This window comes from Oryx dammah, unplaced genomic scaffold (assembly GCF_014754425.2).
Source record: "Oryx dammah isolate SB20612 unplaced genomic scaffold, SCBI_Odam_1.1 HiC_scaffold_18, whole genome shotgun sequence".
NCBI classification, from domain to species: Eukaryota; Metazoa; Chordata; class Mammalia; order Artiodactyla; family Bovidae; genus Oryx; species Oryx dammah.
The window spans coordinates 67,484,385-67,496,979 of record NW_024070202.1 but is presented as its reverse complement, the minus strand read 5'-3'; the positions used below and the strand labels follow the sequence as shown (position 1 = coordinate 67,496,979).

The following is a 12,595-nucleotide window of genomic DNA, read 5'->3' as shown; positions in this document are numbered from 1 at the left end:
GAGGCCTATAAGAATGTTTTGATCCTGGGTCATGGTCTGGAATTTTGAATACATCTGTGGCACCAGAATGCTTCAGTCACTTATCTCCAAGTCTCAGAAGCAGAGGAGGGAGTGGTTAAGTACAAACACCAGGTAACCCAGTGTCTACTGTAATAGTTTCCTAATATGCAGTAGCTGCCCATGTTACTGTACTTCTGAGAAAAACCAGGTGTTTGGCAAATTAGTGAAGGTGTTCTGAACACATGCTAATTATTAACTGGCAGCATCATAAAATGATCTGCCTTATGAAAGCAACAATCTTACTGGCTGAGCTGATGACGCCAACACATTCCAGACTGCATCAATGGCTCTTTAACCGAACACTCCTAACTCTCACAAAGTTTTTTTTTTTTCCTTTAGGAATTTTATTTTTCATGTACTTTTTAACGGCAAAGATGGCCTCTAGGTCAAGAAAATTTATCTTTGATCTTGAGAGTGCAAAAGCTTGACTTTTAATCAGTGTTTTTAAACAACTGGAACCTGCTGAGACCCATTATTTTGCTGTCACTGGTGTTTTGACAGCATTTTCACATCATGGTGGACCACTTGCTTCTAAAACCATCTCATTGTTTCTCTGGGAAGAAAGTCACAAGCATTTCTTAAAAAGAAAGCCCACACTCTGCTTGGAAATGGAAACTAAAGGACAGTGGAAGAGGACAGAAAGACTTCCAGTTTGTTTCATCTTCTTTGATGAAAACTGCTGTATAAAAATTCAGTGTACCATTATGAAAGGCTGTAAAATATTTGGAAACTCCAACAAGAAAACATCTCCATTAGTAAGTGGGTTTATTGACATAACTGAACATAACAATGTATAACATTTATTCATTTCCCACTGAAAGACTTTCCAGTGAAAGTGTTTTTACATGGATTCAGGCATTAACCATTTTCATTGATTTTTGCAGTTGAAAGGGTAGGTGGTGGGAAGAACCAGAGGTCTGTTTCAGACTTTCAAAGGGACTCACTTTATTACATTGCTGGGTAAAAAAAGGCAAGAGCTAAGAAATGCAATTACTCTCTGAATGAAAAAGCCAGGAGCACAAAAGGTGCAAGATAACCACAAGGTTGCAAGTAAGAGCAAACTCCACTTCTCCCAAGGCTCAGAATCTGAAGCAAGCCCTGGCCACAAACTAAGAATGACAGTCTATTTCCTGTGGTTTATTAAGTTTGGGCCCCATAGATAAGACTGCCAGAAAAGCAGCTGTACTTTAAGTGTTCTGGACATTTACTCATCTGAACATAAACAAAGATCAGTTCATTTAAATCCCTGTGTTCCTACTCAGCTGTTGGGACAAGGCAGGCCTGGTTCAATGGAGACGAAACGGAAAAGGGGTGAAGCGGGGTTGAAGGACCTCTGGAATATGACAGATTCCCTGAGTCTTCAGGACCCTTGGGGGCTTAAGGCCCTAAACAGAAAATTCACTGTTAGCCTTAGCACCTTTGCAGTGGCTTCCCCAGCACCCTGCTGCCAATGAATCTGTAACCACAACGAATATAACCATCTGTACATCTTCTAAGTGACTGTGTTTTTAGACCACACACAAAATTATTCATGTAAACCAAAGCACTACATCTAGTGATAAACATCTACTTCATAAATATCAAGGAATGAAAGTATCCCAAAGAGTTGAAAACAACTGAACAAATAAAGACTAACCCTAAGTTTAAAACAAAAACATTTTTTAAAAATACTGCAATTATTAACTAAAAGGTAAGTTTTAATAACATGGGGGAAAAAAAACCACTGGGTAGTGGAGGGATTAATTTGCAAAATATATAATTATTTCACAGTGAGGTTTAAGTATTCCTAACAATCTTCTGGTTTTAGTAGAAACATACAACCACTGATGTACATTTTTTTCACTCCCCCCCACTCTTTCATATAAGACAATAATGTGATCAAACATTACACTATCAATTGCAAGTCACCTTTTGCTCACCTCCTATCAGGAAATTACCTTGATCACTTAACTGTGCAGTTTAAGAGAAGTATGGCACAGTCAACTGCGTGTTACTGATAAAAACATGAGAAGTACCACATCACATTTATTCCAACCTGGACAGGTCATCAGAGATGTGGTAAAGTGAACTAGAACGATGGTATTCTCTATGGGGTCATCAGTTATGTACACCTTACATTCTTTTATGGAGTCTGGCATTGAAATTTCCTTTGCCACATCAAAGTTTAAAAAATAAAATTAAAAAAGCCACAGGAGCAACCCCTACAGAGAAGTCTTGCATGCAGCCTCCTCCTGAGAAACTTTGTAATCTTAGTTACCCAAAGGTCAGCAAATGTTTTCGTGGTGTTAATGTTAAAAGGAAAATAGTTGAACTGCTCTGCTCAACTAAAACGGTCCTTGAGTTTACTGGTCAGTTTGTTAAATGTCAGAAATCTTCACATTTTTGAAAAAAAAAAAAAAAGTAGCATCTCTAATTATTTAAACATTAAGTTATCCTGAACGTTCTATCAGTCAACAAAAGAGTCCCTCCATGAGTGTGTTAAACTTCACCACCTGTTTACAACATCACCTTTCTTGGCAGAGACCACCAGACCAGTGGAGTCAGTTGCCAAGCTACCTTTGTAATGGTAATACGTTTTTTTCCCTTAAATAGAAACAAAACTCCAACAAACAAAAACACAAGCATCCAATTCTTTCATGGCCACGTAGTGGGCAACGAGCACCCTTTTCTACCCCAGAGGCCAGACTACTGCATTAAACAAGTCCATTCTCACAGCTGCACCAACGTAGAAAAGAAGGCTTCCAGTCTCTTGACCCCACCATCCATTTGTCCCTTATTCTTGGTCTTGGCCACCAACACCAACCATTTACTTCATGAGCGAGTCTCGGGATTTGGCGGGTGGTGCGTATTTAGCTGCTATCAGTCTGGCCCTTCTGGCAAATGCACAAAAGGGAGAAAAGAGAAGGTCTGATAAAAGGAGATCTTCCCCTGAGGTGGGTTGCTGGGGCCCGCGGATAGGCGGCTTCCCAGGGCCAAGGAGATGGTCTCCACACCCCCTGGAGGCCCTGGATCTACCTAGTCGGCAAATCGCTGCAGGAGATGGTCCTCCCGCCGGAGGCTGCCGCCTGCGCCGCCACCCCCGCTGTCCATGAAGCGGTCGCACGGGAACTCGATGAGGTCCGCTTCGCTGAGCGCGCACACGGTGGTGCGCGGCCGGTGCGACTGGAAGCCAGAGAAGTCGGCGGACACGCCAGTGCCCATGGAGCGCAGAGGTCGTCGGGTAGAGTACATGTGGCGAACGTGGACGGGAGCCCCGCCCTTCCGCCTGGCCCGCAGCTTCCTCCGCAGCCAGCGCGAGGCCCAGGCTGCCAAGGCCAAGAGCACGAGCAGCGCGTTGACGGCCAGCAGGGCCAAGGTCAGCAGTTGGTAATCAACGCCGCCCTGGCTCCCAGGCTCTGGCAGGGTGACCAGCCCCGCGCAGTGGTCGCGGGGAGCCACCGGGCAGACCCGACCACCGAGCACGCCCTCCACGCACACCAGGTAGGGGGTGTCTCCGCGCAGCTCGCGCAGCGTGGCCGAGTCGCTGCGCTCGGGTAGGTAGACGAAGCGGTGGAATTTAGGCTGCTGGCCAAAGCGGTCGAAGAGCAGGCGGAAGCGCGCGCCGCCCAGCGGCCTTGGGCTGCGGTGCTCGCGCACAGCCCAGCGTACCGAGGCGCTGTCGGCGCCCACTGCCTCCACCGTCAGGTTGCACAGGATGAACTTGTTGAAGTCACATGGGTCGGATACCAGCGGCGGCAGGCCGACCCCGCCGTCGGACTGGGCGGCGCTCTCCTGCTGCTGCGCCGCCAGGCGCTGTTTCGCCGCGCGCTGCCAGGGGTCGCCGGCTGGCGCAGAGGAGAGCGTGGCCGTCTGGGTGGGTTCCGCGGGGCCAGGATCCGACGGAGTCGGACGTGCCCGCTCAGGCTTCTCGAGGAGGTCCAGCGGGTGTGGCGCCGTGCCCGCGGCAGCAGCGGCATTGGAGCTCGGCTGCTGGAGGCCCGGGCCCCGGCGACTCAGCCTTAGGGCGCTGCGGTTACCCAAAAGCTCCCTGGCCGCCCCATCCCAGGCCATCCCTGGCAGAACTCGACTCCGCTGCTGTGGCTGTGGCTGCGGCAGCAGCTCCTCCGCGAGGGCACCTGCAGGGGGCGCCACCGCCTCCCCTGGAGCTGTGGGTAGGGGCCGCCGCTTGTTGTCGGCAATCGGGGGACCCGAGGACGCGGGATCTGTGCAAGACCCGTTCTGCAGTTGCCGGTCATCCAGGTAATCCAGGTACTTGCCCCGCAGGGCCGGAGGGTGGCGACACTGCACGAAAACGGTGAGGAGCCGGCCCTGTGAGTGCCAGTCGCCCATCCAGCGCTTCAGATCCCGCAGCCGGCAGTCACAGGTCCAACCATTGCCGTCTAGATCCAGCCGGTAGAGGGCCGGGCTGGCCGCGAAGATGTCCCCGGAGAGGGCGCTGAGCGCGTTGTCGCGCAAGCTGAGCTCACGCAGCCGGCCCAAGCGGCCAAAGACAGTGGGGTGCAGAGCCGACAGCTCATTGCCGCTCAGGTCCAGCGCCTCCAGGCTATGCAGAGGTTCCAGCAGTGCCACAGGCAGCTGGCTCAGCCGATTGCCCTCCAGGCGCAGCTCGCGTAAGGCCTCTAACCCCCAAAAAGCTTCGGGCGCGAGGTGCGTGAGCTGGTTGCCCCTGAGTGAAAGTAGGCCGAGGCGCGACAGGTGCTGGAAGACGCGCGGCCCGAGGTGCTGCAGGTTGTTGGCCGAGAGGATGAGGGTAGAGAGGGAGCGGAGCGGTGCGAAGGTGGCCGCATGGCGTAGGGAGGGCTGCAGCTCGTTGGCAGAGAGGTTGAGAAAGCGCAGCTTCCCCAGTTGGGCGAAGGCGTTCTTGCCCAGAAAGCGGATCCGGTTGGACTCCAGATGTAGGTAGAGCAAGTTGCCCAGGGGGGCAAAGACGGCATCCGGCAGCGCCCCCAGGGCGTTCCCGTCCAGTCGCAGCTTGACCAGGCTCTCCAGGCCCTCGAAGGAACCGCGGCTGAGGCGACCGATCTCGTTCCCGTTGGCGTAGAGGATGCGCAGCTTGCGCAGCGGGGCCAGGGTGCCCGGGGCGAGCGCCTGCAAGAGATTGTTGCCCAGGTAGAGCTCCTCCAGCCGCGAGAGCTTCTCGAAGGTCTTGGGGTGTAGCGAGCGGATCTGGTTGTACTGCAGGTCCAGCCGTCTGAGCTGCCCCAGGCGGTGGAAGTCGAAGGCCGTGATGTTGGTTATGAAGTTGCCCCCGAGGCTGTAGGTGAGCACGTCCTGTGGGCTCGGTAGCGAGCTGGTCTTGGGCACGGCGCGGAGCCCTCTGTTGGTGCACAGGAGGTGCTGGGGGTGCTGGCAGTCGCAGCGCTCCGGACACACCGGCTGGGCCCATGGCGGGAGCGCAAGGCAGCCGCACACCACGAGGAGGAAGCGCACGGCGCGGGCAGCCTCCATCGCCGCCCGCCCTGCGTGCTGCGGCCGGATCGTCCTCTTGGCCCGCCGGCTCTGTGTCTCCTCTGCATTCCCCTTGGCCTGGCCAGAGTCGCTAAATGGCCTCTTTCGGACTTCGCAGTGCTGTCCAGCCCCTCCTCCGCCCTTTGTCCGGTGGCTGGCCCGGGTCTCTGCAGGCGGGCTTTGCCGGGCCAAGTCAGGCGGCGCAGGGCGCTCTGCGAGCTGCGGGTGCTACTTGTTGCATTTCTGCCGAAAACTGTTTCTCCGGGTGCGCGTCGGGGTGGGGGTAGGGGGGACAGAGGGAGGGAGCAAGACCTGAGCTTTTTGTTTGCAGCTTGAGTCCGGAGAGCTGGATTCCCTGGCACGGATTCTCCCTGCCGAGCGGATTCCCCAGCTGCAGGCGGGAGCCCTTCCAAGAGCTCCTCCGGGCGCGGCTTGGCTGCTGAGCCCCGGCGGCTTAGCCCCAACAGCCCGCGCCTCTTCGCTCCGGGTGCGGGAGCGGTAGCGCAACCTCGGTGGAACAGCCCCAGGAGGAGCCGGGGGTGTGCAGGCTGCGTCCGGAAGGGACCCAAGTCGGCGAGTGGAGAGCAAACCGGGCGGAAATTCGTTCTTCCCACACTCTGCCCCCAGGGATGCAGGCGGAGAAAAAGGAGACGGCGGAGGGAGGACAGACCCGGGTAGGGGGAGGAGGAAACGCTAAGTGGCTCCGCGTCTGGTCAACGCTAGCCAGGGACGCCAAGTGAGAAAAGTAGGGATTAAAAACAGCTGTACGGGTCGGACACGCCGGACTGGGGGCGGGGATGGATTACCGGGGGAGCAAACGGGATTTGCAGACAGAAACCTTTTTATTTTAGACTAACACACCAGTCGCTTCGAAGCAGTGGGAGCGCAGCTCGTCTTATTCATTTTTAAGACACTTGCTCTTCCAGGTGGCCCCTTGCAAGAAGTTCAGGCAGCACGGAATCCGCCAGCGATCTCCGCGAAGTTTGGGGCGCACAAGGCTGTCTGCCAAGAGCCGCCGGTGGGCCACTGTCGGAAGTGGCTAGGTTGCATGTTTGGGTTTTTGACATCCTTGTACTGGTGGCCGACAGTCCAGGAGAGGCATCGCCCACCTTTTAGGAATCTGAACAGAGTAGCTAGTTTGCGTTGCTGTAGGCAAGAACGTGAAGAAACCTCAGAATTGGTTCTACCACCGTGAAAGTGTCTTGTCACATTTTGGTGATTTAGTCCCATTAATTCTCCTGTAGTCTTAGAGCCCTTGGGACAAGCCCTACACGTACGTGTGTTTGTGTGTATACTAATCTGCAAAGACCCTCTGGTTACTCCTATAGCTGGGCCCTCCCCCTTTATGCCCGGGCTTGCAGCAATCTTCAAAGTTTTTTGGCCCCCGGTTTTTCAGACCTGATTTGGTTGGGGAAGTCTGAACATTTATTATCCATGGGGAGTGAAGTATTTATTAATGGCTCCACTCAGGGCAGCCCCCACTGAGAATGAGAAGGGCAAGGAAGAACTCTTAATTACTGTTTGTTCCTGAAAGCTATCCCTTACCTTCATCCCAGGGTGTTAAGAAAAAAAGATTTTAAGGACCTACTGTATGGAAAATTAAAGCAGACATATCTTTACCTAAAGAGGCTGACAGTCTAGTAGTGGGGACAAGACAGGAAAGATTAAATAAGAAACTAAGGCTGTAGAATGAGAAAGCTGCTGAGATACAGGTGATTTTGAATAATTCCAGTGTTGATGCTGATTAATTGCCTCATTTAGCAACTCATGCAGGCAGGTGAATTTATAGAAAGATGAGACCATTGGCAGCGTAGTCAGTGAGGAGTTATGGATGAGCAGGGACCAGAGAGATGGCATTGGAAAATGGAAGGTAGGTAGGCAGTAAAATGTCCATTCAGGGCACAGTGAGCAGGGAAAGTTTGCTTGTATTTGTTGTGAGATTTCTAGTAAAAGATGAACTTGAGGAAGTAAAAAGTGTCTTTCTGAACAAGATGAAAGATGAAGTTGGCCAGGTGGTTTGGTATTTGGGGTTTTAGTTCTCGTTGTGAGAAACCTCTGAAATCTTTTAGTTCTTGACTCCAGTCCTCCTTATGAAGGTCTGGTGCCCTAGAGGGTAAGGCCCAAGCTTGCACCATGTAGAACAAGTTCTCCTAATCTGGGCCCCAGAAGCTTCTGGAAGGGCCTCAATCCTTGCTGGCAACAGAGGTCACTCGACTTTTCAGAGGGAAAAAAGAAGCTGCTAGCATTCCAGTTGAGCCACTACCTGGGATGGAGCTGTAGCAGCATCTACTTTTGAGTCCCCAGCTTGGGGATGGCAGCCTTCTGAGCAGGAAAGAGGTCAGAGACTGAGAAGTGTGATGTGGAAGAAGCAGCAGCAGAAATCAGACCCTTCTTTTCTTCTCCTGGCTCTTCCAGGAAAATATCCAGAGTGAAGGCTGTTCATTCCAGTATTCTTAGGCTTCCCTGGTGACTCAGATGATAGAGTCCTCCTGCAATACAGGGGACCTGGGTTCGAGCCTGGGTTGGGAAGATCCCTTGGAGGAAGGCATAGCAACCCACTCCAGTATTCTTGCCTGGAGAACCCCATGGACAGAGGAGCCCGGCCGGCTACAGTCCATGGGGTCCCAAAGAGTTGGACATGAATGAAGCAGCTAGGCACAGCACAGCACAAAGGAGGATAGCAGGGTCATTCCCCCAGAGGCCACTGCAATTTGGACTAATCACTTACTCAACTGAGAATGGCTTTCCTTTATATTTAGATGCCTCTAAGTGAGTTGTCCTGGAGAAGGAAATAGCAACCCACTCCAGTATTCTTGCCTGGAGAATTCCATGGACAGAGGAGCGTGGTGGGCTATAGTCCATGGGGTCACAAAGAGTCGAACACGACTGAGTGACTAACACTTAAGTGAGTTGTACACAGTTATCAGAGTCTTGCTGTGAGGTGCCATGCTAAGTCACTTCAGTCATGTCTGACTCTTTGCAACCCTATGGACTGTAGCCCACCAGGCCTCTCTGTCCATAGGATTCTCCAGGCAAGAATACTGGAGTGGGTTGCTGTCAGACCCCTGCAGATGTTCAGTATTTTTTTATTGCCCAGTGCTTAATATTTCTACTAGTAGTCCTGGATTACAGATAGAAATAATATCATCTGTGGTTTCATGTCAAAGGACAACTGGTTTTCCATAGCACTCTTGTTTTCTTGAAGTAACCCATCTGCCCCTTGTGGTTAACATTGTTTAAACTAGGTATAGTGTGCCAAATTTCAAGTGACTAGAAAGTTTCTGATAGGTGTCCCTAGCACCGTCAATCTAATTTCAGTAAGGGTAAAATTTTGAAATCTGCAGATGAAGTGTGTGTGTGAGTGAGTGTGTGCGTGTGTATGGGTACATATACGTTCTTTATGAAGAAGCATGATTGCCAACTTTTTAAGAAATGCTTCCTTTTTTAAGGCATGTAACCTGAGGTCAGCTTAACAAATGAATGAGATTAAAAACTGCAAAGCACACATATGTGATATCTGTACGTGCCCCCAGTGGTCTCCATGTCTGCGATGCTACATATTCAAGTGTTTGATTTATTTTCAGACCATCTGTCTCTTCCAGGAGTTAAAATTTTACTTGAATTCTTTAGTACTGAGAGCCTCTGGTAGTGAAGAGCTATAAAAGCAACTCCATATTGCTGTTGGTGATCAGGCAAGAAGTATTTAGTGAGAATTTCGCATGTGTCAAATCCCAGAATGAGCCGTGGGAATGCAGTGCTGATAAGACACGGGGCCAGACCTCAGGGTGTAGCAATTTAGGAGGGTGGAGAGGCTGCTGGGCAGGGAGCAATTGCAGTGCCAGGCGCTAAGAGCTGTGGGAGCCCTGAGGAGGAGCACCTGGCTGGACTGAGGGCTTGAGGAAGCCTTTCAGAGGAGGTCAGTGCTGAGTACTACCTACGTGATGGCTAGCGGGGAAGGAGGAGGCGAAACCTGGGGACCAGGGCCAGAGAGTGACTTAGAAACCTTCAAATCTTCTGTCTAAATCTTTGTTGGTGAAATTCTTTTGACATCTGTGGGTTTTTGTTGTTGCTATTTGTTTGTTTTTTAAACCTTTTATTTATTTTCATTTTTTAAATACGTTTCTGATGTGGACCATTTGTAAAGTCTTTACTGAATTTGTCGCAGTATTGCTTCTGTTTTATGTTTTGGTTTTTTGGCTGGGAGGCATGTGGGATCCTAGCTCCCTGCCCAGGGATTGAACCTGTACCCCCTGCACTGGAAAGCAATATCTCAACCACTGAACAACCAGAGAAGCACCCAACATCTGTATTTTTTAAACAGTAACAAGAAACCTTGCTCATACAATGACTTCCAAATAAATAGAGCCTTATTCCCCTTTAAGGTTTTCAGCTGGGAGTTGACATAATCACATTTGCAGGGCAACATCAAGAAATACCTCTCCCAATGCTCCACAAAGAAAATGTTATCTATCTAGTTCTTGACATCTCAAACCTTGGAATCTCTGACAGAGGTTTCTCTGGGGCATGTGTTGCTGGAATATCTAGACTAAGGTATTCACTTATATAACACATTTGCAAGCATTGTATAGGTAACCACATATATGGTACCACTCCTGGACCTGCACTTGACCCTGGACTTTAGAGGACTGTGTCCAATCTTTCTCTGGTTGTATCCCTCCCCATAAGAGCAGGATGTCGATTTCAGGCTTCCAGAGATATGTACCCAGCCACTGCCTACGTCCTCACTCCTGTTCAGGGTTCCTGAGACCCTGGAGTTCTTTACTTAATTGCCCATGTCTCTGCAGGACTTTCTGTCCTCTTGGAGACCAGTCATGCCACAAGTGAATATATCCCTAGGGCCAAGAGGAGGCTAAAGGGCAGCTGTCAAAAGAATATGGAGGTGTGAGCTAGGATTTCCACTCTAATGTCTGGGAGGCCTCCAGGAAACTCCTGGTGACACTCCAGGAGCCAGAGCTAAGAGGAGGAACCATGGACCAGTGCTCTAACCTCAAGCTTTTCAAACATTGGAGACAGGTCTGTTCCTCTGTAGCATTTTAGGAGAAGAAAGTACGCGTACTCGGATTAAAGAACAAGGAGAAAAATTACAGAAGTTGAAAGCATTTTTTAAAATGTAAATTCTACTTTATTATAACATAGCCTATACCTCATTTTCTATAAAAAGCAATAATTTTTAGCCAGAGCAAGGACAGAGTTGTCTCCATTTAAATGCCTATCTCTTAAGTATGTAATGTCTCTGTTTATGGATGGATCCCAGCTTGATCAGGTTCCAGGAGAGTCAAGTATTGATTATGCTTGAGTGTATAATTTGCATAATCACAAGAAGAGAAATCCAAGAAGGAAAGCTATTTGTAAGAGAAACAAGAGCACTGTCATTTCACTTTTGGAAAATTTGCCCTTTAAATCTCAGGCACACTGGGGAGAATTTGCAGAGGTCAGAAGCAAAAACAAGTCTGGGCTGGTTCCATGATGCATATATGTGGCATGAGGGATTTTGGCTCTTCTTGCCCAGACTTGGAATCTTGGGCTTGCCAGGGATGTATACACTTTCTTCTCAAGCAACTGTGGTTCCCTTGAATTTCAGCTCTAGAGGTGGGAAGGATTCCAGGCCCTGTCTTCAGCAGCCTCTGGAGCTGGTGTGAGTTGGCCCAGGCTGCTCTGGGGCAGGACAGGTTAGGGGGAGGAGAGCTCAGGCCTTGCTCCCCACTGCAGGGAGAGGTGGATTTGCCAAGCCCTGCTGGAGCAGCTTCCCCAGTGTACTCAGGGAAGGCAGCTGTCTCTTCACCCCTCATGAGCCAGTGCCAGACAGACACAGATGAAGTAAATCGAGAGTCCCAGTGGTCCCTTGGCATGCTATCAGATGAATCCCACCTCCCAAAAAAGATCTCTTTATCTGAATTGAGCCCCCTCTTAGCCCCAGACGGAAAGGCAAGTTTTTTTGCCTTGAGGGTTAGGAATGTGAATAAGAGAATTACTGGTTTACAGTTTATCTGCTGATTCTCTATTTTCCCTTATATAGGGAATATAGGAATGCAGATTCCTGGCTAGGTATTAGCCTTATTAAATCAGAATCTCAGGGGGCAAGGCCCCAGCACCTGCATTGATAAGCCACTGGCTGATGTTTATGCACACTTAAGTTTGAGAAAATTAATAGACACTATTTCCTGAGCACCTGTTCATGATGGGCTGATCATATCCTAATAACAACAGTAGTAACACGGGCACTGGTGTAGTGCTAAGGGCCAGGCAGTGGTCTGAACACTGCATGAAATAACTCATTCATTTCCACAATTACCTTGTGAGGTAGGGCCTACTTTTATCCCCGTTTTACAAGGAAGAAACCAAGGAGCTTATTAAAAATACAGGACCCTAGGCCCACTATCAGACAATCTGATTCAGAACCTCCAGAATAGGGCCTAGGGATCTTTATTTAGCACATTCCCAGATATCATCTTAGGTATTGTGACTGAACAAGAATTCTTACATGCTTATTCAAACATTTCAGTGTCTTCTTTGCTAGGAGCTTGGGGATGGACAGAGTAGACAAAGCCCATGCCTTCTGGGAGCTCAGGATGTTTGGGGAGTTAAATGTATTTAAGACAATAATTTAGGAGGATGGTGTCATCATAAATAAACACATGAGTGCCATATGCTATGCTCATAGCAATTATCTTTTGAGAAGAAAGTAATAAAGTAAAATCTTTGTAGAAAGTATCAATCCACATAATACTGTCTGTGTCTAAGGCCATTTACAAGGTGTTTCTAACAGTTCAAGAAAATTATGTCTTCGGAAAAAGTCCAAGGATTTTATGTCCAAGGAATGTCCTTATCCATCATTACAGAGATGCCTGATTATTTGAAACCAACATGTACAAACAGACTGCCTATCTATAAAACTACAGTAAAATGTGGGCCCTCTGGCAAGCTAAAAAGGGAGAGATGGTTATTAGCTGAGCATAATAACTTAGGAAATAAGTCAAATTCACATATTTTGGGGGCTTCCCACATGGCTCAGTGGTAAAGAATCTGCCTGTCAATGCAGGTTCGATCCCTGGGTTGGGAAAATCTC

At 49.4% G+C, this 12,595-nt stretch overlaps 1 protein-coding gene across 1 annotated transcript; it reads right to left on the bottom strand.

Annotated features, from left to right (window-relative positions):
* Positions 1-808: 808 nt before the first annotated feature.
* TRIL (TLR4 interactor with leucine rich repeats) lies at positions 809-6,624 on the bottom strand. The gene has a single exon (XM_040259712.1). The coding sequence runs from the start codon at positions 5,506-5,508 to the stop codon at positions 3,076-3,078; it is 2,433 nt and encodes an 810-aa protein (XP_040115646.1). The 5' UTR covers positions 5,509-6,624; the 3' UTR covers positions 809-3,075.
* Between the last annotated feature and the right edge of the window lie 5,971 nt (positions 6,625-12,595).